Raw genomic sequence first — 24,652 nt, 5'->3', positions numbered from 1 at the left:
ATGTTAGATCTTAATCTAAGAATAAAGTTTTTCTTACAAAAGAAGCGACTAAGAAATAGTAAAAAAAAAAATCCTTTGTCAACATCCCATCGTTAAATCGAGGTTCGTTTTTGAATTCGTGGTATCAATATTTGTGTTATTTCTTTTTCTTTTGCGGGAAATAGTTTCTCGTATTTCTGGAGTGAATGGACGACAAACAACTTGAGTCAGTCTATATGTACGAGAGCAGGCCTCGAGAAAAAAAATGTACGAGAGCAAAGATGCTCACGCAAGAGATTCCGTTAAGTCCACAGCTAGTTCTGTCAGTGCACGCATGTTCTTGCAGCTTATGACTTTGGAACTTGGAAGTTGAAAAAAAAAGCGAGTGACGAGCGATGTCCCCGTAGGATAATTCTTTGGACCAGCTTAAATTGAACTGAACCTCCGTACTCTACACAACACTAGTCAAAAGCCCGTGCGTTGCTACGGAATCAAAAATATTTGTAAAAAAAAATACTAAGAATAAAGTTCATGCAAATGATATCTCATCTCGGTGTTGATACAGTAACATCTCAATATCTGAATCTTGCACTAAATCAAGTCTCCAAACATTCGCTGATAAACACAGTTGTGCTAATAAAAAAAAGCACTTAGAACATCTCATTGCAATTAATAATTTCCAAATACTTGAATAGAGCATAGTTGTCTTTAACAAATATTAAAACAAGCCATAGCTATCTATTTTGATTAACTCTGTCGTGTCGCCTAACAAGATGACATACCAAGCCGTGCGTTCTACGTCCTCTAAATCATCATTTTGAACTTGAAACAGAGCTAAAATTATCAAAATCATCAGTAGCCCGGGTTATTTTGAACATACATGGAATGACTTCCGACCACCGTACCTTGTTCAGTACAATCTGTTCAGAAAGCAAGACCTAGAAGAAATTTGAAGCATGATTATTTTATCTAGCGGTTTAAACTGTCTACATATGAATGACTTAGCAACAATGAACTACTTGTATGCCTTTGTTACCTTGATCTTTACATGGACAATATACGACTTCAAGAAGCACTTTACCATTCTGACCTGAAATAGCAGCTTCTCAACAACAGCAGAGAAACAGAAAAAAGGGATGTCGAACATTGATCAAAAAACAAAAAACAAAAACTGGATGTTGAACATTGCTCCAAAAACAGAAAAACTGGATGTTGAGATATTATATTGTTCCCCATAATTTGATAAACACATGTGCACTGATTTTTTTTTTTGTAATATTCTAGCCCAGTGCACAATCCATGGATAAAACCCACATCAATGAGTTAACTTCAATAAATCATTCATAATTGGTTCCTTGAGATCCATATTTCACCCCGAATTCTGAAACCAATTGGATGAGACATTATGCAAATACCTACAACCTAATCAATGCCCATCAGCAATTGCTTACCGACGAACATGTAGTGTGCAATATAAAAAGCGAAACACCCACTAAAATCGAGTACAATAACAAGTCTCTAGTAGAAATTTTTCAAAATTTTGAATCAAGTGGAACCTTAGAAATCTCATTAACCAACAATATATATTACTGAACTTAGCACACACAAAAAAACAGACATATGCCAAATTAAATGTGTATTGTATAACCCTCTTTTTGTTTCATATACTGAAACTGAACTCAGATCGTACTATCTCACGTCACACCGACCCAATCGAATTGTTAGTATATTGTTTCTTGATTGCAGATTGCAGTTTTTTTATGCAGCGATGAATAAGAAGTTAGTTTCATATGAAATCTACAAGTTCTGAACCCTTTTTTTTGGTTTCGTATTCTCAAACTGAACTCAGATTGCAGTTATTCTGGACCCTTTTTTTGTTCCGTATACTGAAACTGAACTCTGATTGCTATGCGTTTGGTGCAGCAATGGTTAAATTTTTTGTGGAATTAATATACGAATTTATGTAGATCATATGATTGGCACTTTATTAATTGGCATCAAAATTAGATGACAAAAGAAACTTGTCTCTTCATTTTCTTCTCCATAGCACTGGAACTTGTATGGGAACTCGCGGGGAAGAACACACGGATGGAGGTGAAAAAAGAGGAAGGGGGTGGCGCTCACCATGGTTGAGAGGTCGGTCTAGGTCGCCGTCCTGCTTCTCTGCTCCGCGCGCCGCCTGGTCTTCTTCATCTGCATCGTCCATGGTGAAGGCAGCGGCGGCGGTGTGCGCGTCGAGGGAGGGTGGCGCGGTTGTCCACGATGGCTTCGGCCGCACGAGCGCTTGCTCCGGTCGGGCCGCGTGCCGCCACCGCCATAGGTCCCCTAGGGCAACGCTCGGTCGGGCTGTGGTCCTCGCAGCAAGATCTGGTGTCGCGTGGGCAGAAGCAGAGGAGGAGAGTGAGATCGGGAATCGGGGTGTGGTGGGCAGGGGCAGCGAGCGGAGGCTGGCGGCGCTCTCCTCAGGCATCCTTCCTCGGCGGCGGGGATTGGCGCAGGAGGCGCTGCGTCCCATGGCGGCGTCCGTGGGACCGGCAGCGCCGCACCCCATGGCGGCGGCGACGTGCAGGGCGGGGAGGAGCAGGTGGCACGCGGGCATCGGGCTGGGTGAGACGCGAGAAAAGAAAAGAGGAAAAAAACGAAGGGAATCGGCAGCAGGGGCGGTGGCACGAACCTGTAATTTCTCTGAAGTTGACGTATGATGAACTAACGTAACCGTGAATCAAAGAGTAGAAAAGATTCTTGGACCGACTTCTGCGACCACACTGAACTCCCCTTAGCTTCCCAAGTCAATCAGATTGGTCGATGTTCTCTGCTTAACTGAAACCTCGAAAACAAAGCATGCAAACCTGAAAGTCCTTTTATTTTAATTTCCCTTTCTCTCGTGAACAATACAAAATGCATAATGCTGACATCCACCAACGAACATTTGTTAGGAGCACCTACTACCGATGCATTATCATTTCTCTCTTCTCACAGTCACATGATGGGCATTTATAAAAAGAGAGAGTTAGCTAGAACAGAACCGTCGTGCGTGGTTGTTGAAGAGACCAGCTAGACTCCACAAAGAAACAAAACAAAACAAAAAAAGAAAAGGAAAGGAAAGAAGAGACTAGCTAGACTTTTAGAATGCCAAGATGTGGAGAATTAGAGACCTCGACTACTAAGTTCCTACTTCCTAGTAACTGTACTATGTTGCTAAGACAGGACCCCTTGCATTTGCTAGCTGCTGGTGCCGCATCGATCGCAGAATTAACCTATGAATCAATGGAAACTTTCCAATTGCTCGTGTGTGCGAATCAGGAGCGTATGCATGTGCCAGGTTCATTGAACCTCGACGCGGACACACATCAAGACACTTTTTATGAATCGGCCCGCGTCCCATATTAAGTGCTGAAATATTAAATATATGAAATAGATATTTTTTAGGTATAGATGTATTCATATTTGAGGAAATTGCATAGTAGGTCCATAAACTTGACAGACATGTTCAGTTTCATCCATTAAGTCGCAAATCTGAAAAGAGGATACATAAACTTGGCTGACGGGTTCATTTTAGTCCAAACTGACGAATTTGGGCCTAATTATGTCATGGGGCAGCTGATGAAGACTTCAGGGGTGTTTTTTACAATTTTGCGGGCGATTGAAATTTTCACTTACCCCTTGGCAAACCTAGGCCATCATCCAGCGGGTCAGCCTGCCACAACGCTTCAAATCCCCTCATTCCTAATCCTAGCGGCAAAATTCCCCACTTTTTTTTTCTCAATCCCTGCTCCAAAAGGGCCAACAGTGTCGTGGAGGCCTCTGTTCCAGTGCATGCTGCCGTTCTCGCAGCTGCCGCCGATGCCTTGCCGAAGTGGTTAACCGGCGAGGGCGACAACTCTATCATGTGAAAAAACAACACTCGCGGCTCGAACCGCGGGTTTGAGCCCTTATTGTTCCAGGGAGCTAAACGGAAGATTCTAGAATGAAAATGTTTGCAAAATTAGCGTCGAATTCGTCAATTTGGACTAAAATGAACCTGTTTGCCAAGTTTATGGATCCGCTTTTCAAATTTGCGAGTTAATGGATGAAAATGAACATCATCTTTTTATGTCTTGCTAGTTCAATGGTTTGGCAAAAGCGCGCGGTGTAATTCCATTGATTTTTGGATTTCGATCGTATCTAAGATTCTTTTTTATCTGGGTTGCTAACTCAATGGTAGAGTACTCGGCTTTTAAGTGCGACTATGATCTTTTACACATTTGGATGAAGCAACAAATTCGTCCAGACTCTTGGTAGAGTCTAGAAGACCACGACTGATCCTCAAGGGTAATGAATGGAAAAAAAAGCATGTCGTAATAAAATTCATTTCTTTTTTTTTTATTTTTGGAATGGAATAGAATTTTTTTGTTAAGTTTATGGACCCGCCATGCAATTTTCTCTCCATATTTGGACAAATTTGAGTCACTTAACATGTGACCGAGGGATTAGTACATATGTAGTGTAAAATCTAATAAATCTAATCATAGCAGTATTGATTTCTTTTCTAATTGACCAGTCACACCAACCTTTTTTACCCGTTCGGTCAGCAATGATATTGAAGAAGATAAACAGAACGCAGGATTTCAGAAACAACGTGTACTACTCCCTCTGATCCATATTAATTGATTCAAATTTGCCCAAACATGGATATATCTATGTTTAAAAAACGTTTAGATATATGTAATATTTCAACAAGTAATATGAATCGGAGGGAGGGAGTAGGATTTTCAAACATGGATAACCAAGCTTCTCTTTCTGGCATGTCTGGATCTTAAAGACAGAGGAAAGAACCGATCGCTGAACACGAGCTGCGCTTTCACCTTTCTAAGCTACAGCTTCCTTTCCCCTGTCCAAGCGACCTTCACTTTCCCCCATTCCAAGCGATTCTACTGCTCTAATTTTTCTACTGTCAACTTGTGTGCTCTCGAGATACGTGCCATTCTGACGTTGGCCACGTGGCGCGCTGTCATTGGTTGGTTAAATTACCGACAGTACGTGCTAGATTTAGATTAGCCCATGGAAATATCTGACACGCACGGTGGGCCATCCATGCTGATGCTGACAGCATGGACGGCGACAACGTCACACGTGGACGCACAGTCAGCTGCCACCCACCCATCAGACCTTGTCGTCTTCTCACTCTCATTTGCGCCACCAACTCCAGTCGGTCCCCAGCGTCCACAAATTTCACTTCTCTCCCCGGTATATATCGTGGGATATATATTTGCACTGCCATTTTCAAACAGTTTACTCATTTTCTAGAAAAAAAACATAATTCTCTTAACTAGTTTTATCAAGATGTTTTAACTTTGCCTTAGTCGAAAAATATATTACATCTAATAAGTATATTACGAAGACATATATATCAAATAAAACTAATTTGAAGTTCTATATGTTGGTAATTTTATCTATATAAACATGATCAAATTTTAAAAATGTTTGATTTAGAACAAAGTTAGAAAATCTTATATTTAGACACAGATGTATGGAGTATGTGCTAGGATGAAATTAAAACAGTAATTTTAGCCGGAGCACGTAGTTGTTAGATATTTTTTGACGCCAGGAAATTAAATACTCACTCCATCCAACAAAAGATGTCTCAAGTTTTTCAAAATTTGGATATATCTAGATATGACTTAGTGTATAGATACTTTCAAATTTAGTCAAATTTGAGACATCCTTTATTGGACGGAGGGAGTGGTATTACTTAGTAGTAACATGCTACTCCATATGCTAGCTAACATAACAAAATTAACTCAGCCACGTGTTTCAGCAAAATCGAGAAGTTTTATTAGCGTGTACTCGGTCCACTAAAAAGGTGTACTCCTGCTTCCACTTAAGTATTTTGTTGCCATGCTTTCATCATTCATGCACATGAAAGAGAGACAAGCTTTCTGAAAAGTTTCCCCTTTTGTGGTGGAAACACAATTGGCTTGGCCTGGGTGCATTACCAAACCCCACAAATAAAAATTTCTTTTTTTTTTCCTATATCAAATGGTGAGATATGCAAATCTTAGATGACATTGGACATGATGATGTTTACAGCTTGTGCTGGAAATATATTAATAATTGTTCACTATGGAAATTCTCCCATGACGGTATAGGGTTAAGCAAAAGGCAAGATTATTGCACAACCAGATTGAACTGTTTTTTTTTCTAGAAAATAACGGAAAGTTTTTTTTTACTAATTTTGTTAGAGATTATACAACCTTTAAGGATGGCCACACGAGCATTGTTGAAAGTGGTCGAAAAACGTGTATGCATGGTGATGCGATAATGAAACATGCCTAACTTAGGGCGATCTACCACTTAAACATTGACATCGATTCTCACACAGTTATTCAAGATTAAAATAGACGTAGGTATCAAAGGGTTTGGCGCACCACATTCCCATGAAACCAGTAAGTGCGTACGATTGAGTTAGATGATGTAAAATCCATATAAATTTCATCCATAACTACGTGATTTGAACGATTATGCATACATATGTTAGTTATCCACCCACGCGATAGGTTTCTTCGGAATCTATGATATTTTAACGGTCACATTCAAAACCTTCAACGATAAAGTTGGACGATATAAATGCCAGCGCAAATTTCTTCCATGCGTATCAGGTTTGAATCTTACCTCGTGAAATTGCCTGGCAAGTCATCATGCGTTTTACGTAAGCATCTCGTAAGATTGGCCACACACGGATATCTTCGATCGATATTTCAAAAGGATGAATGCCAAACGAGAGCTGTTAAGATGAAAAAAATGATAAACGAAAACAATAACGAGAAATGGATTTATAATTTTTATGAAATTTTTTGGGCCACAGCAGTGAGCAGTGGAGAGTCCGAGATCCCGAACTCTCAGATCTCACCAACCGCAGACGAACCGATTATAAATAAGCCCCCGCAAAACCCCCTTTCTCCCTCGCCTCGCCCCCCTGAGCTCTCTCGTCCTTCCTCCAGCCTCCGCCCCCTCGCCGCCGCGCTCCTCCCAGCCCAGGGTAAGCGATTCACCTGCGTCAACCCCTCCTGTAAACCCGTCTCCCTTCCCTCCCTTCCTCCTCGCCGATCGTCGTTCCTTCTAGTGCAAGGGACGACGGAGCGATTTGATCTGACTGTTTTTCGCCGGATCGATCGGTAGCCCTGCTCGCCTCTGACTCGATTCAGAGACTCTGCTCGTCGGGCTGGGCTGGCGCAAAGGGGCCGGGAAATGGGTTGCTCCGCGGATATCTGAACTGAACCAACCGCCGGTTGGACTGATTAGATCCGATCTCGTCTCGGGGAAATGGCGTGGAGTGTTTTGGGTTAATTCTCGAGGAATGTTTCGGTGGATCGGGATTGAGATCTGGCGATTATAGTCCCGAATTCCCCATTTTATTTTTAAAAATCCGGAAACGTTGGTATATGAATGGGTTTATCCGTTTATGTGTGGTTTGTTTGGTGTCCGGTTTTGCGGATCTGACCCTGGGGTTTTTCCCCGATAGTATTTTCTGCCTTTTTAGTATTGACTTAGTTGTGTGATATTTTTATTTGAGTTTTGATGCATGCTGTAGTGTAGTACAGTAGTACCCTTCAGAGATCTTAGCCTGTCTTAAATTAAATTATAGTACCAGTCCTACCTGCATGTTAGTGTCATTTGACTGCTGTTGTCTGACTGCAAATCTGGAATATACTTTATGCTCATATATGTTGGTTGTTATACTTGAGCATATGTCCAAGATCCACCTGCTCGCTGCTGGTGTGAGAGGGACACTGCCCCCAACCTCCCACCAGTTGCAGTTAGGCCTTGTGTACCTACCACTGGGGCAAACATGTTTGGTTGCTGTTGGTGTACCTAACCTGCCGACTTGTATAGATTAGTATTGTTTTGTATTACCTTTTGTTCTGTCTAGATGCCAGCAAATCTGACATTGTTTTTTTGACCGAAACAAATCTGATGTTGTCAGTTTACTATGATGACATGATCCTGCTTTTAATTTACTCGATTGGAAATTGGTAGTGGGGAAACTGGCTAGAATGTTTGCTGCTGGTTTGTTCACTACGATTTGAAATTGTTACTGTGGGGAATTGGCTATAATGTTTGCTGCTGGTTAGTTTCCTCGAATCAAAATTGTTACTAGGGAAAAATGGATGTAAGTTTGTTGCTGGTTGGTTTACTCGATTGTAAATTGTTACTGAGGGAAAATGGCTGCAATGTCGTGTCTTTTACCAATGGGTTCTCTTATTCGACCTTGTGATAAACATAGAGATCCGCTCGGTATTATTGTGAATCGGTCTGATTTTATTTCTGTTATTGGTATAGAAAGATGGCGTCCCACATTGTTGGATACCCTCGCATGGGCCCCAAGAGGGAGCTCAAGTTTGCCCTGGAGTCTTTCTGGGATGGCAAGAGCAGCGCCGAGGATCTGGAGAAGGTCGCCACCGATCTCAGGGCCAGCATCTGGAAGCAGATGGCTACTACTGGGATCAAGTACATCCCCAGCAACACCTTCTCGTACTATGACCAGGTTCTCGACACAACCGCCATGCTCGGGGCTGTCCCAGACCGCTACTCATGGACCGGGGGTGAGATTAATTTGAGCACCTACTTCTCGATGGCTAGGGGAAATGCCACTGTCCCTGCTATGGAGATGACCAAGTGGTTTGACACCAACTAGTAAGTCCATGGTTTCTGTTTAAGATTGCTCTCTTATAGTTTACCCTGTATACAAATTTTTTACTAATAGAAGTCCATTGTTTCTGTTTAAGCTTGCTCTCATACAGTTAACCCTGTATGCAATATTTTTACTAACTGGTGTTTTCGATTTTACAGCCACTTTATCGTCCCTGAATTGGGTCCCAACACCAAGTTCTCCTACTCTTCTCACAAGGCTATCAACGAATACAAGGAGGCTAAGGCGGTATGATACTAGAATCATATGTTAGCTGGCTTCGACTATTTTTTGAAATTACCCCATTTCTGTGTTAGTTGGTTTTTCTTGATTATATGTTAAGAGTTGGTAATATGATGATCTAGATCTATTAAGTCACATCTGTTTAGCATGTTTCCATTTCTAATCAATTATCAAGTTTTAGTACTGTTAAAGTATTTCTTGTTCCTACATTTTTCTTGATAATGGAGCTGCTATGCATGTTGAGGAGCAATTTAACCTTGATATTTTGGAAGATTGTCACTCTTGTCTGGTCAAATTGGTTGTAAATGATAAATAAACTAGGCAACTTTGAAATTCATTGTTTATTGTACACTATTTAGTTGCCACTCCATGACTAGACATAATTTCGTCTCTTGGTTTGGACTATGAAGGCTATATTAAGGACCAGGAGAGTTCCGTAAGAGATTGAAAGGCCAATCTTACACTCTGAAGGCACCATTGTGCTGTATTTTTAATAGGTTTTTAATGTACTCTATTTGATGTTTGATTGGAGGGTTGAGATGGAAAGGGTTGCAATTAATAGTTATTCACTTTATATTCCGTTGCGTGTTGGAACAGTATGCTGCTAGAATTTTGGAGTTTAGCAGTGATTTCTGAATTTTGCGATGTTCACTCGAAAGTTGATCTGTTTGCTATCTTTTGAAGGTTATGTCTTATGTTGTGTGTACTTGCTTCTCATGCAGCTTGGCATTGACACCGTACCAGTGCTTGTCGGACCAGTCTCATACTTGTTGCTCTCAAAGCCTGCCAAGGGTGTTGAGAAATCATTCTCTCTTCTGTCCCTTCTTAGCAGCATCCTTCCTGTCTACAAGTAAGCAGGGAAACTAGTTAATGACTACTGTTGCCACTAAATATGCAGTGGGTAATTTGATTTGTGATGGTTTGTAGGGAGGTTATTGCTGAGTTGAAGGCAGCTGGGGCTTCTTGGATTCAGTTTGATGAGCCCACCCTTGTCAAGGACCTTGATTCTCACCAATTGGCTGCATTCTCTTCTGCTTACACGGAACTTGAGTCAGCACTTTCTGGATTGAATGTGCTTGTTGAGACATACTTTGCTGATGTTCCTGCAGAATCATACAAGTAAGCTTGTTTTAACATTCAAGTGTATCATTTTTACACCTACCGTTCCTCTTGAATACATTTTGTTGGGATAAAACACTTACCAATTTTTTCCAACTTCAGGACCCTTACATCATTGAGCAGTGTGACTGCTTATGGTTTTGACCTTGAACGTGGAACCAAGACTCTTGATCTTGTCAGGAGTGGTTTCCCTGCTGGAAAGTACCTCTTTGCTGGTGTTGTAGATGGACGCAACATTTGGGCTGACGATCTTGCTGCATCTCTCATCACTCTACAGTCTCTTGAGGCTGTTGTTGGGAAGGGTAAGCATGCTGTGCAATTATCCCTTATGATAGGTTTATAACTACAACCTGCAGTATCAAGTAATGGCATTTGTGCAGACAAGCTTGTGGTATCGACTTCCTGCTCACTCATGCACACTGCTGTGGATCTTGTTAATGAGACTAAGCTTGACGAAGAGATCAAGTCATGGCTTGCGTTTGCCGCCCAAAAGGTGGTTGAGGTGAACGCCCTTGCCAAGGCATTGGCCGGCCAAAAGGACGAGGTGAAATTATCTTCTGATCCCTTCATTCATAATCATCTTGACTAGAGCCTGGTATGCCTTTTGCATCTTTCAGACAATGACTCTTTCATATACAGGCTTACTTTGCAGCAAATGCTGCTGCTCAGTCCTCAAGAAGGTCATCACCACGTGTGACAAATGCGGAAGTCCAAAAGGCTGTAAGTAACTTAGTTACAAGTCTTCATATGCTAGTTTTATACTGACATAACAAGTACTGATTCATAATCATATATTTCTTACAGGCTACTGCCCTGAAGGGCTCTGACCACCGCCGTGCTACCAACGTCAGTGCTAGGTTGGATGCACAACAGAAGAAGCTAAACCTCCCAATCCTTCCCACGACAACTATTGGTTCATTCCCACAGACTGTGGAACTCAGGAGAGTCCGTCGTGAGTACAAGGCAAAGAAGTGAGCAACAGTTCAGAGTTCAGACACTTTATTTGTTAAGTTATGTTTTGTCTATATCACTCATGAAAAGAATTGCGTTTCAGGATCTCTGAGGAGGAGTACACCAATGCCATCAAGGAGGAAATTAGCAAGGTTGTTAAGATTCAAGAAGAGCTTGACATTGATGTGCTTGTGCACGGAGAGCCTGAGGTCAGCATCCTTGTGTATTATTGATGCTTAGTGTTCAGGATGTTTTATTCTGAATTCGAGTGAGTTATTAACCAGTATATATTTCACAGAGAAACGATATGGTCGAGTACTTTGGTGAGCAGCTCTCTGGTTTTGCATTCACTGCCAATGGTTGGGTGCAATCTTATGGATCACGGTGTGTCAAGCCACCAATTATCTATGGTGATGTGAGCCGCCCCAACCCCATGACTGTGTTCTGGTCCAAGACGGCACAGAGCATGACCGCTCGCCCAATGAAGGGAATGCTCACTGGTCCCGTCACAATCCTTAACTGGTCTTTTGTCAGAAATGACCAACCTAGGTTAGTAACTTTTGCAAAAGATGCCATTTAGGATGTTCAGTATATGCCACTTAGCACTTCTGTCCAGATGCTCACATGCTGCTTCATATTATATCAGGTTTGAGACTTGCTACCAGATTGCTCTAGCAATCAAGAAGGAGGTTGAGGATCTTGAGGCTGGTGGTATTCAGGTTGGCACTGTTGTATTTGTTTCTCATATAATCAACAGGATCGATGTACAGCATGGGCATGCTTGTTTTCTTTTCTAAAATCTATTCTTGCAGGTCATCCAAATTGATGAGGCTGCTTTGAGAGAGGGTCTGCCACTCCGCAAGGCAGAGCATGCATTCTACTTGGACTGGGCTGTGCACTCCTTCAGGATCACCAACTGCGGTGTCCAGGACACCACCCAGGTAAATCTGCTCGGCCTGTGTGGTCATGCCTTGTGGACAAGCTATCAAATCTACTTTTGTTTTGGATTATTGAGTCCAGCTGATGACATTTTTCCCCCGACAGATCCACACCCACATGTGCTACTCCAACTTCAACGACATCATCCAGTCCATCATTAACATGGATGCCGATGTGATCACCATTGAGAACTCACGCTCTGACGAGAAGCTTCTCTCTGTCTTCCGTGAGGGTGTTGTGTACGGCGCTGGCATTGGCCCTGGTGTCTACGACATCCACTCTCCCAGGATCCCGTCCATGGAGGAGATTGCCGACCGTGTCAACAAGATGCTCGCGGTGCTCGACACCAACATCCTCTGGGTGAACCCTGACTGCGGTCTCAAGACCCGCAAGTACACCGAGGTCAAGCCTGCCCTTGCCAACATGGTTGAGGCCGCCAAGCTCATCCGCAAGCAGCTCGCCAGCACCAAGTGAGCAAGCGGTGTTCATATAGCAGCTCTCCCCTTTTAATCACATGGAGGATGCCACCAGTGTCATAGCCGTTTGTTTTGGAATAATCTGGATCTCTCGTTGATCCACTTGTCTTTGGTTAGGTTAGTCGTTTCTCGGCTGGTTTTACTTCGCATGAATTTGGTGGTTTTGAGGCGGTTATCAGTGTAACTGTATTGTAAACTGAGTGGGGATTTGCAGTGTTTCATCTGCATATCGAATGTGTTACCGTTCAACTTACGATTTTTTTAAAATGTTTCTCCGTATGTGTTGGCTGTCTCATTATCTTGTTTTGGCAAGCGGGATGTGTCAGGTATCTTGAGGTGGATTGTCACCAGTGTTTGCTTGCAAATGGTGTGCATTGCTGTGGTGGCTTGTCAGAAGCCAGTATAGCTTCATCTGTTGCATATATGCAGCTGCTGAGAAAGAAATCTACAACTTTGCTTTGCTGTTGGGGCTGCAACATGTTGGCTTTCCTGTTAGCATGGGTTATGCTGCTGAATGCATGTGTCCTTTGTCAGCTTGGCTTGACAAGATGTTAAATGTTGTGTTGGTATAAGATTCTGGGATGTTTGGTATAAATTGTTGGGGTTGTTTTGGTACAAGATGCTGAGAACGGTACAAGGTGTCAGGTTACAGTAACCTCTACTACTTCCTAAACTTGTTTCACAAGTCCAAATGTCGAAATTTGCCTCTAAGATGGTTTGGCTTGTGGCCAGTGTAAATGCAGATCAAATGATGTCTTATATGAACAAATCTTGAGGAAGAAAAAAAAAATTCTTGTATAAACAATTCCATGCGTTATTTGAACTGTAGATATGGACGCAAATTTGTTATTCGCAGTTTTAATTTCAAATTTCGCAATACATAATTACAAGCACATTTCCGCAAGTCGAGCACTCGTTCGCTCTTTGCTACTGCTGCTTGCTTTTAGCTTAGCTGCTGCTCATGGCGTGCCACACCGACAAGGCGATCCCGACGAGCACCGCCACCGCCGCCGCCATGTTCACCACCAGCTCCGTCGCCGAATGCTCGGCAGTTGCCGCCGCCGGCATCGGCATCTTCGTCTTGCTCGTCGTCGTCGGCACTCCCCTCTTCTCATCCTCCGCTCTCGGCGCCGCAGCCGAAGCCTCTTTCAGTCTCTTCTCCTCTTTCCTCTTCATCTCCTCCAGCAACGGCAGCCTCGCCTTGCCGCCGGCTTCCTCCTGCATCTGCGGCTTCGTCTTCTCCTTCGCGTCAGGCAGGCGACGCGGTGGCGGAAGGGTCGGCGGCAACGACGACGGCGAATCAATCCTTCTCTCTGACGGCGGAGGTGTCTTGGCCGGCGGCTCCTCAGGGAATGTGGCGGATGTGATCTGCTCCCCAGGCGGCAATGGCGGCTCGGCGTTCTTTGGGCCAGGAACGGTTGCCGGCGATGGCTTCGGCTCGTCGACGGTGGCTTGATTTGTGGAGCGGGGAGCAGTAGTCGTTGGAGCTTGATCTGAGTGCGGCGGCAGCGTCCAGCGCTTTGGGTCGAAGAACTTGGACGGAGGAGGTGGCAGTGGTGGTGCCGGTTTCCATGGCGGCGACGGCGACGGCAGAGGATTTCGCTCGAGAGCAGTGGGCTTCGGCGCCGGAGGTGGCAGTGACGAAGGCTCGGCTTTCTGTGGGCCGAGAACGGTCGCCGGAGCCGGTGGTGGCTTCGGCTCGTCGGGTGGAGCTTGATCTGAGTGTGGAGGCAGCCGCCATCGCTTTGGGTCGAAGAACGTGGACGGAGGTGGTGGCAGTGGCGGCGGCGGTTTCCATGGCGGGGACGGCGGCGGCAGGGGAGTTCGCACTGAAGCAGTGCGCTTCGGCGGCGGCGGAGGAGGAGGAGGAGGCGGCGGTTGTTTCCATGGCAGGGGATTTCGCTCGGAAGCTGTGCGCTTCGGTGGTGCTGGCGGTGGTGCTGGCGGTGGCAGAGGATTTCGCTCGAAAGCAGACGGCTTCGGCGCCGGAGGCGGCAGTGACGGTGGTGGTTTCCATGGCGGTGATGGCGGTGGCAGAGTATTTCGCTCGAAAGCCTTTGGCGCCGGAGGTGGCGGCGGTTTCCATTGCGGCGGCAGGGGATTTCGGTCGGAAGCAGTGCGCTTGGGCGCCAGAGGTGGCAGTGACGAAGGTGGTTCCCATGGCGGCGACGGCGGTGGCAGGTGGTTTCTCACCGAAGCTGTGCGCTTTGGCGCCGGAGGTAGCGGCGGCGGCGGCGGCGGTGGGGCAAATGACGGTACCGGAGGTGCTGCAGGTTTCCATGGCGGCCGGAGATTTTGCTCCAAGGCAGCGGGCATTTGCGCCGGAGGCGCAGGAGCGGGCGGCGGCGGCAATGGCGGCGCGGGTGCCGGTTTCCATGGCGTCCAGAGATTCTGCTCGGAAGCAGCGCGCTTCGGCGGCGGCAATGGCGGCGCTGCTGGAGGAGCCAGCGGCGGCTCGAAGAAGCTCTGCTTCGTCGTCACAGGCGGCCGCGTGGGCGGCGCCATGGACGGCGGCGGCGGCTCAGCAGAGGTGTTGGCGGATTCGCCGGAGCCGGGGACGATGGCGACGATGGGGAGGCGGATGATGAGCTTCCCGTCCTGGAACCTGGCCGTGACGCCATCGGCGTCGCAGTTGGCGGGGAGGCGGAGGTCCTTGGTGAACCGCACCCACTTCTTCTTACCGCCTCCGCCGGCCGGCCTCGCGCCGGTGATGCGGAGGACGCCGTAGTTGTCGACCTGGACGCGGACGTGGTCCTTCCTGAACCCCGGCAGCGCCACCTCCACCACGTCCTCCTCCTCCCCCGCCTGCCTCCACTCCACCGCCGGGTCCAGCTCCTCCTCCTCCACATCCGCCATTGCCGCCGCCCGCACAAGCTCGCCACAAGCTAGCTAGCCAGCTCCCGGTCCCTCCCTCCGGTCCCGGGGTGAATATATCTGCGACAGCAACGTTACGACTTACGTTTATATATACGATGCATTACGTATGTCGTTGTAAAGCTCGATGTGTATTCTCGAGGAGGATCAAAGATTGCTTCATGGAATTGAATGAGTTTTTTCTCTTGGATCTGGGCAAGCAAAGGACATGGTTCCTTGCTTGATCGATAGCTTCCTCGCTTTGCTTCGCTGCTGAATACAACAGGCAGGTTCAGGGAGGCCGCAGAGTGACAGGCATATACAGCTAACGGGAGGCGTACAGGAATGGTTAATGGTGCACTGATGGAGGATGTTAAGCTCAACTACCTTCTATGTAAGCACCAGTGGTCTAGTGGTAGAATAGTACCCTGCCACGGTACAGACCCGGGTTCGATTCCCGGCTGGTGCATGTTGTTTTGTCTATCCATTCACACTTGGTTTTAGCTGTGTCTGAACCCCAATTTATTTTTTATTTTGCTCTGTCTGAACCCCAATTCGGGTCAAAGTTTGGTTTGGATCATCAGATCGCCACGGACATGGCATACTTTTAGAGCTTTGTTTTATACATTGGGTTGTTCCGACTCTATTGCTGCAAGTCTTTACGGTAGAAAATAGCAAGAGAGTAAAATACAACATTAGTCCACGGTATACCTGGGCAAATCTCGGGCCGGGCTTCATAAAAGCCCGACGGTCAAACCTGAAGCCCGAGCCCGGTCCGGCCTGAAACCCCAAAAATAGGCCATTTAAGAATTAAAATAATTATTTTTGGAATAAATAAATAACTTTTTATACCTATTTTTCTTAAAAATACCCGTTTTTGGTCATTTCAGGCTGGGCTTGGAACTGGAAACTGAGGCCCGAGCCCGGTCCGGGATGTCAGGCTTCGGGCCGGGCCACCCATGCCCAGGTATAGTCCATGGCGTGTGTAAGCCTCGCCGAACAGTTTTTGAACTAAAGTGACACAGTAGTCCCAGTTTAAGAGTTTAAGTGTGCGTTTTCTGAATTCGTGAACTAAAATGTTCATTTTTGTCGAGTTCATGGACTAGTGGTGTATTTTAAACGACCCAACAAGAAGCCATCTCAGAGCAAGAGTTCTTGCTCACCAGGATCAGCACCAAGAATTCAGATTTTTGACACCTCAACTGGGCACCAGACGCCTACTACTGGCACGATATCATAACTTTGCACAATAAATATCGATATGGATTCTGGAACCAAATCTAAGAAAGTAAATTAAGATGATACAAGTACTCGGTTGCCTCACTCAGCATCTCTGCTGTAAGCACCATCTCCTATGAACTCCTCGGTTTGGCCCCAATTCTCTTTAGTGCCCATGGCTCGGGTAATCGGCAAGAAAGCATGCCGATTGGAAGGTGGATTGGATGGCGCCTCCATGGCTGGAGGAGGCGCAAGCGGCGATGGCCACCGGCAAGAGGAAAGGAGGAATGGAGGGGAGAGGCGGTGCATTGGAAGCGGCCGGCCGGCGTCGTTAGCTAGGGCGTCGGAAGATGGAATTTGCATCTGCGGCCGGGGCGGCACCCAAGTCAATGGGCGGCGGTCTTCGTCAGCCCAAAAGCCCCTGTCACCGACAAGTAGGCCTCATCTATCATCGAGGAATGGCACCTGCAACTGCAAGTTATGAGTACGAGTGGAGACTTCTTACACTATTTATCTGCTCCCTCGGAGCTTACTTTTTTTCCATACCCGTCACCTGTCAAGGTAGACAGGTATACACGAGTTAAAATGTTATGGGTAAACCAGTTACACGGGTATGGTTATGTCTTTCCATGCTGGTACCTGGATCTATCTGATGGATATGATTTTTTTTCCACTTTACCTACCTATGGGTAAAATTTTAGCCCAAACTCGTTCCAGTTCCATTTCAAAACTTGAAGCGGCATACTTGAAGCGGCATCCAAACGGAAACGGGAACTGAATGTTCCATGGATGGATTAAACTAAAAATGTCGATGGTTGTTCGAGGCAGCGATGTAAGTTATATCCTCTGTGCTACTCACTACATTGCTCATTGGCACGACGCTTTCCGTCATGCTATTTTTCTCGATCCCGTTCCACGGAGCTTACTTTTGTAGGATTAGATTGCACTGAAAAGACGAGACTAGTTTAGTCAGAAGAAGAAAAAATGTCTGTCTTCTTGATCGGGTGTCTTTGACGTCATGATGACCCAGCCTCGGTGATTTTGCCGCGCAAAACGGTTTGCTTAGCAGAGGCAAAACACACTCCGGGACTTGCTTATCCCCTTCCTTCGCTCACGGAGGAGAGGGTGGGCGGCCAGCTAGGGGCTAGGGTTTTCTCCGCCGCCGCCACTTGCTAGGGGTTTCTCCCCGCCGCCGCCGCCCTGCCGGCAAATTGATCCGCCGGCCACTCCGCCGCCGCCGACGACCGCCGTGCCTCTGTCCCTCCGTCCCTCCCCCCGACCGGCCGGGGCGCGTCCGGTAATTTCACCCTCTCGTTTCGATCCCTGTTCCCCTTTCGCTTGCTTGAAACCATCATCTCCTAACCCGTGCTTCGCTCGATCTCCAGGCTCTATCACCAGCGACACCCCGCAGTCACCCGCCTTCTTTCTTTCCAGATGGATCAGCTCAGTCAGGTCAGTCCAGTCCACTCCAGTCCATCAATTTTCATCTCATCTATAAATCATACTACTTCCTCCGTTGTACTAAATCCGTGCCAATTGATATGGAACAGAGGGAGCATCTATTTATTTATGATATGGATCCATCTTTTCCTTTTGTCGCATCTATTTCCATCCGATTTATTCACGGTGTATCCTTTTTGCTCGTTCAGTCGTTCGAGTTTGCTCGCAAATCGGTCGTCTGGATCTCGTTCAAGTGGGGTGGTCCGAAGCAGAGGCCGCAGAAACAGACTGTCGTCCTCCCGGGCATCATCGTCTCCATCAAGGACGACGGATCCACCTGCCTTGCCGTCGCGGACGCCACCTTCTTCAGCCAAAAACACTGCCCTTTCGTCGTGAATCTGCCGATTGCAGGGCAGAAATACGATACCGTGCCAGTGGCTTCTCCATCGATACAGTTCCTGGGGCCACGCTTGTGCACGTTGGTTCTTCAGCTGCGAGGAAACGATTACGTGCGTCCGGTCACGATCGAGAGCGCCTGTCCGGATGTGCGATGATTTCAGTGCTTTTACATTCCCACAGGAGGATTTTCTCACGCCGGCGGTTATTGGCCAGGAGATGTCGTGTGAGGCTTTCGATGTGCCTCGTCATTTTTCTAGCGTCTTTCATTTCAGTCATATATTTAGATATGGTGTCTCTCGCTCAATGTAATAATGGTTATATTGCTATGACCAGCTATGGAAAGCAAGGGGACACATTCAAAATTGGCAGTGTTCCTTTCGATTCATATGCTCATTTCGGAGCGCCTCTGTTCAACACAAGTGGCTATCTCATTGGGATCTCTTATGCTCCCTCGGATGCATGGTCCGTGAGTGTCCTACGAGGAGCTGTGTTTAAGCAAGACAAAATCAAGAGGTACTATGTGATCCACCACTATAGATACAAATGAATATACAACAGCGATGCTTCTCACAAAGCAATAACTATAATCTTTGTGTTACAATTTCAAGGACAAAATGAGCACTATGCCTATTTTTATAGTCATATATATCGCTAACATTTTGTCTTGCTTTTCTCATCTATAGTGTATTGGGCAGTGTTTCCTATGTCCTGAACGGAAACCCGATCCCGCCTGAAGGCCCAGCTCAACCCGTAAGCCCAACCCCACCCACCTAGGAGCAGTCTGTAAGTACTACCTTGAAGAATTTTGGAATGTTCAGTTTAATAGGGAAAAACATTACTTGTTGCTACACTTTGGCTACCAATTTTCTAATGCCAAGAGTTGGACTACTGTATAGGGCAGGAGATAGCATCCCTACTCAGCAGCCAATGGAAAAAATACCAGCATCCTCAGGCAGCTGCAACTTGGAGTTGACTGTTGCTAATTGCAGCCTGGCTAGTACTCTAGTTGTTAATTTAGCTTGTATTGTTGAACAATATCACCTGACTTATTATCGCAGCCTAGTGTGCTTCGTTGCATCTAGTTTCTGTTGTTGCACTATCAAGTGACTGTTAACTGTTGCAGCCTAGTGTAACTGTCGGTTTCGTCTCTATTGTTGAACCATCTGGTGTCTTGTTGCTGCAGCCTAGCGTACTTGTGGATTTAGTTTCTATTGTTGAGCTATCATCATGTGATATTGGGTGGAATTTTTGTCCTTGTTTTGGATGCAGCTGATTTTCCTTCTGCTTTTTTTTTTTGGGAATAAGATTGGATTTGGAATTAAAAAAAATCATGCATGCATGATCAAGCACTAAGCTGCTAGATAGCTGATGACGAGCCCAGCAACTGTAAGATGAACTTTAAGGATAAGGATTCAGGAGTAGCTAGCTTGGTCAGATCGACTTCATTAGGTTGCTGACTAGCCTTGGCAAATATTGAACATACTTTTCAGATGATAATATATGACAGTTGGTGCATAACAAAGTACCATTATAAGGTACGAGATGCCCCATGGTAAAGTAGCATCACCATACAAGGAAAATAACCAAAGAAAGAAGAAAGACCATCTAGGACAAAAGAATTTGATACATCGAAAGAAATGTGTTATTTGGTGGGAAAATATCGAAGTGACCACGCAAAACAAATACTCCCTCCGATCCTAAATTATTGTCGAAATATTACATGTATCTACACGTTTTTTAAGAATAGATACATCCATATTTGAGCAATTTTGAGTCAAGAATTTAGGATTAGATGGAGTATGAATTATTGATTTTATGCACATTTGAACAAGTGTATAAATAATTGGCGTGACAAAAAAGGCACATGGAAATGCCAAAAAAGTAAGCTTGTGATTTTATTTGAAATAATACTGGAGCAACAAAAAAAAAATTAGCTTGGGGAAACGAGCAACAAAAAAAACATTAGCTTGGGGAAACATTTGTACGCTCTTGTTAATCTGTCTTGTGCGATGGATATGTATCTCCAGATGAATAATGATATTGGGTAAACTATATACCACTCATATATCTGCTACAATAGCTGCATATACTCAAGAGAAATGCTATAAGTAATTCACAGGTCTTTGAAACAAATTCAGCAAGATATGCTAGGCTGCAATTTTCACAGTGAACACAGAATATATAATCCAGCATAAATTCACTACTTAAGACTGATCAGCACAACTTCTCAACATTTCCCTCACTTTGTCTCAGAAATTTACACTGTCAACGGTTCCTGAAAGTCAGATGCATTTTGCAGAACAACCTGCATATGGACAGAAAGATGCTACTATGTAGGTACAACATACAGCTCCTTGCGATCCTCCTTGCACCGAGCTAACAAGAGCACTACAATTACAAGAGCACAGAGAAAGAGAAAAAGTGGAGTGGAAGAACAGTTTTTATTTCCTTTCTTGCCTCTGGTCATCTCCTTTTCAGGCTGGCGTTCTTCAAATGGAGATTTTCCTGCATTATCAGAATGCTCACCATTGTTCGGGAGCTTCATATCTTCTATCGAGGTATTGGTGTTCTGTACATGGCATTGGCTGTCATGCTGAATAGAATCCCAGCAGCCATTCCTTTCCTCAAGTTCACCTTCTGCACGTTGTCCTGAACAGCGTCTTATCTGCCTCAGAGCTGGGCTGTCAGGTAACCGGTAACCTTCCCTTTTTGAATCACTGCAGGAGTTGTAAAATTGGAGCTGCTTCCTTGGAGCTGACTGCATTCTCACATCGCCCGATAAAGCTCCACGCCTAGATATCTGAAACAAGCTCACAGAAGAGAGAAAGATTTGTAAATTTATTTGTATGTACAAAAGGTCAAGTTTCTGGAACTTCATTCTATGGCCCAAAAATCATGTATAAACTGGAACCATTAAAAGACGAGTCTTCAATGCATCAATGGAAATACCAAATGGAAATCTACAAATATGGAAGATATCTGTTTTGTAAATGAAAAAAAAATCAAGTGCCATATGTACCAAAAAGACAAAATGTTTGCTGACATTTGGGATATAACATAAATACAGATATTTCCATCACAATGTACAGACACACGCTCATGTACCACATCTTGATACGTTAAGCCCCAAAGTTACTATAATTGCTCATGCACATGAGAAGACTACTGGGGCATCAATAAATTAAGATTGATGTATACCTGAGAGCATCGATTAGTAGCTCGGGGTGTTAAACATGTAGGGCATGGATCAGCAATTCTTGTTGGCAAATCTGAGTACCTCCTTACTGACTTAACAAGACCAGCTGAATTAGATTGGGCCAACACACCCACGCCATCATAAGAATCACGTATAGCAGTGTCAGGGAAGTCATCGTTGGACAATCCATGTGATTTTTCAGATCCATTACTCCAAAGTCGCCTCCTTGCACGAGCACTTCCAGGTATACCTGAGTACGAAGGATGAGAATCATAGTCTCTAAACCGATGAACCGATTGCACATCGTCAGAAAGAGATTCATTTGAACCGCCGTCTCTTATATCCACATCATCCATGACAGAATGTGAATATGATCCCCTTCTGACATGCCTTCCACCATAGTTTGCCAATGGACCAGCTCTTTTGCCATATCCACCTTCTTCCTGCCTGCAAAATTTCTTAGCAATCTCGGCTGCCTGAAAAGCTGGAGTGCTGATCTCTGGCATAGAATGACCCCGCAATTGCTCCATAGCATGGATAATGTTGCTGATCTCAGAAGATATGATGCTCACATCCAAACTTATCATGATAGAGTGTATCATTTGAATGGAGGATATAATCATCTGAGAATTGCTTGCTTTAGTACTCTCATCCAATATCCGTAAGCCTGATCTTATCAAAGATCGCCCATAAGGCTCAAGTGTCAACTGATTCAATTTTGACAGAGCAACCACCAAGCCTAAGTGTGAAATAGTCTGGCAGTGTACCTCCTCTAAGGCCCCTGAGACTTTTAAGCAGATGTCATTAACCAAATCACCAGATGCAAATTGCCAATTGTTGGACTGGATAAGTGCAGTAACACAGAGAGCAGAACCAGAAGAGGCACTCTCGTTAGTGCTCATCAAGCAATCAGAAAGGGTACAGCAGAGAGAGCTAATTGTCACACTTTTCTCTTCTTCCGTTCCCATGGGATCAATGACATAGCGGGATAATGCGGATATCACCTTGGAGCAACCAACACTATGCAGGGACCCTGTAACTGAAGACATGATTATAATGACGGTTGAAACAATCTGGCTGATATGTGGTACAATGTTGTAGCCATGGACTTCTGCAGCAGTCTCAAAAACACACAAGACCTCCTCCTCAGAGTATGAGCATGGCTTGTCAGGGTCACAAAGGCGAGCAAGAAATGGCGGTAGAGTGTTTGAGTCGAGATCTTTTACATACAGCTTCAATCCTCTGAAGGGTGGATTTTTGTTAAAAGGATCTGCCACAGAGTCTTCCAGTTCTGCATGGTGTCCCGCTCTAAAACTCCTCCCCATTGCATACACTGTATACATTCAAGAAATAAAATAAAATCCATGAGTACAAGTGAAATCACTAGCCAGTTTTGGTAATGGGCAAACAACATCTGCAGGTGTACATAGGATGGTCTATTCAATCCGAAAGTACCAAATACAACATCATATATTTATAATTTTTCACATGATTTGCTACCACTCACAATCTACCAATACATATAGTACAATACGAAAGAGAGCAAAAATTCTACAAGTCATGAAAGGAAATGCACGACTAAATCTCCACCTTACTATTATTAGAAGCCCTTCAGTTCAAAGAACATTTGTGCTGATAGCCACTATAAAATCCTACCAAACAAATTGCAGAGCTCTGCATATAGTCATGATATAGTTCATTTACAAATTCCCCAATCTCTTACTATCCCGATTAAAGAAAATCCCCAACTTTCAACATGCCACCCAGCAAAACCGAATCATCCTATGCAAATCGAAGGGTTTTGGGCCAAGAAGACCCTGATCTCTCATCATACGCTCTTTACTACCGTCCACCAGATCCCAAACTCTCCAGCAACGAGGCGCCAAGAACAGGGGAAAATTACGCAAAATGCCCAAATTCCCCCCGTGAACATACCGCAACTGGCAGCAGCGTCAGTTCGCTATCCCTATCAACAGAAACTACCATCAATCTCGAGGAAGAAACGCGTGGTAATAATATTCGGGTTCGATTGTCCGCAGCAAAGCGAAGACGGGGGGGCAATCCAAGAAAGCTAGGGCTTGCTCACCAGCGAGAGGGGAAGGAATCCCCGGTCCAGTAGAGGGAGGAGGAGGGGCGCGCCTGCTGGGGGAGAGAGAGGGGCCCTTCCTTCCGCTGGAAGTGGCAGGAGTTCTTCGGTCGGTGGGAGGAGGAGGAAGAGGAAGAGGAGACCCTGAAGCGGAGGCGGCGGCGGCGCCGGCGATGGCGCAGAGGATTCGATTCGCCCTTTTTTCTTGTTTCTTTCCTTTTTGACTTTGGGGAGAAACGGACCGACCAAGAGAGAGGAGCGGGAAGCAAATATTTATTGGGTCCGATGGGTTGTGGACTTTTGGGCCTCGTTTGGGCCCAACCCACGGCAAAACTTTGTTTCTTTTCCTCTCTTGTGGGTCCGATGAATTCTTCTATTTTGGCTAAGCAAAGTGGTGTTTCCTCTCAAAAAAGAAAAAGAAAACTGATACTCCTTCTATCTAATAAAGGATGCCTCAACTTTGACCAAATTTGAATGCATCTATACACTAAGTCATGTCTAGATGCATCTAAAATTTGACAAATTTGAGTCATCTTTTGTTGGACGGAGAAAATATAAAAAAAAGTAACTACACCGCTCTTTTACGATGTTAGCAAGGAGGCATTTCCTTTGAAGTACACTGGTTAATGAATTAAAACCAAGAAAAACGAGGGATTGATATGAAATGTTCCTTTTCTCAAAAAAAAAATCTCTCTGCAGAGACAATGGCATGCACTGCTCGGCAAACTATTTTAGCGGTTATACTCCTCAGCCCCGTATCAAGTGACTCAAATTTGCGACACTTAATATGAAACGGAGGGAATATTTGATAATAAAGTGGCAATTCCCATCTACTAGTTTTGGCTCGTTTGAATTTTTACAAATTTCCGTTTTCTAGATAAAATGTTTTCTGAAAAACTGGCTAGTGGAGCCCGCTGTCAGGGCTGAGCCCGACCCCGACCAGGTTGGTCTGGCGCGTCCTCCCGATTCGACTCGGATTAACCAATCGATTTCGGATTCCGTTTGCAGCTCGAATTCGGCACTGCTGCTGCTGCTACTGCTAACTCTGCATAATAAGTACCGACCGGCCGGCTCCTGATGATAGG

The 24,652-nt window shown here is 45.1% G+C and overlaps 3 protein-coding genes, 2 long non-coding RNA genes and 1 other non-coding gene across 6 annotated transcripts; 4 read left to right on the top strand and 2 right to left on the bottom strand.

Annotated features, from left to right (window-relative positions):
• The first annotated feature begins 6,838 nt into the window (after positions 1 to 6,838).
• On the top strand, positions 6,839 to 12,654 carry LOC100837608 (5-methyltetrahydropteroyltriglutamate--homocysteine methyltransferase 1). Its single transcript, XM_010238688.3, has 14 exons — positions 6,839 to 6,997; positions 8,299 to 8,652; positions 8,809 to 8,896; positions 9,613 to 9,740; positions 9,818 to 10,009; positions 10,112 to 10,311; positions 10,390 to 10,553; positions 10,649 to 10,729; positions 10,814 to 10,980; positions 11,064 to 11,169; positions 11,259 to 11,509; positions 11,607 to 11,679; positions 11,773 to 11,901; positions 12,005 to 12,654. The coding sequence occupies exons 2-14, from the start codon at positions 8,303 to 8,305 to the stop codon at positions 12,371 to 12,373; spliced, it is 2,298 nt and encodes a 765-aa protein (XP_010236990.1). The 5' UTR covers positions 6,839 to 6,997; positions 8,299 to 8,302; the 3' UTR covers positions 12,374 to 12,654.
• Positions 12,655 to 13,189: 535 nt separating this feature from the next.
• Positions 13,190 to 15,351, bottom strand: LOC104584828 (vegetative cell wall protein gp1). Its single transcript, XM_014902796.2, has one exon. The coding sequence runs from the start codon at positions 15,229 to 15,231 to the stop codon at positions 13,324 to 13,326; it is 1,908 nt and encodes a 635-aa protein (XP_014758282.1). The 5' UTR covers positions 15,232 to 15,351; the 3' UTR covers positions 13,190 to 13,323.
• Positions 15,352 to 15,626: 275 nt separating this feature from the next.
• TRNAG-GCC lies at positions 15,627 to 15,697 on the top strand. Its single transcript has one exon. It is a non-coding gene; the product is annotated as a tRNA-Gly (tRNA).
• Positions 15,698 to 17,514: 1,817 nt separating this feature from the next.
• On the top strand, positions 17,515 to 19,534 carry LOC100841468. Its single transcript, XR_732015.3, has 6 exons — positions 17,515 to 17,743; positions 17,832 to 17,898; positions 18,096 to 18,508; positions 18,619 to 18,798; positions 18,969 to 19,068; positions 19,182 to 19,534. It is a non-coding gene; the product is annotated as an uncharacterized LOC100841468 (long non-coding RNA).
• Positions 19,535 to 20,428: 894 nt separating this feature from the next.
• LOC100839747 (protein SINE1) lies at positions 20,429 to 23,827 on the bottom strand. Its single transcript, XM_003577159.4, has 3 exons — positions 23,568 to 23,827; positions 21,484 to 22,814; positions 20,429 to 21,085 (listed from the first exon to the last, which is right to left on the bottom strand). Exons 2-3 carry the CDS (start codon positions 22,804 to 22,806, stop codon positions 20,615 to 20,617), a joined length of 1,794 nt encoding a protein of 597 aa, XP_003577207.1. The 5' UTR covers positions 22,807 to 22,814; positions 23,568 to 23,827; the 3' UTR covers positions 20,429 to 20,614.
• On the top strand, positions 20,701 to 21,252 carry LOC112268889. The gene is made up of 2 exons (XR_002960382.1): positions 20,701 to 20,843; positions 21,009 to 21,252. It is a non-coding gene; the product is annotated as an uncharacterized LOC112268889 (long non-coding RNA).
• Positions 23,828 to 24,652: the final 825 nt, after the last annotated feature.

This window comes from Brachypodium distachyon, chromosome 4 (genome assembly GCF_000005505.3).
Source record: "Brachypodium distachyon strain Bd21 chromosome 4, Brachypodium_distachyon_v3.0, whole genome shotgun sequence".
NCBI classification, from domain to species: Eukaryota; Viridiplantae; Streptophyta; class Magnoliopsida; order Poales; family Poaceae; genus Brachypodium; species Brachypodium distachyon.
This window is presented reverse-complemented; position numbering and strand designations above follow the sequence as displayed.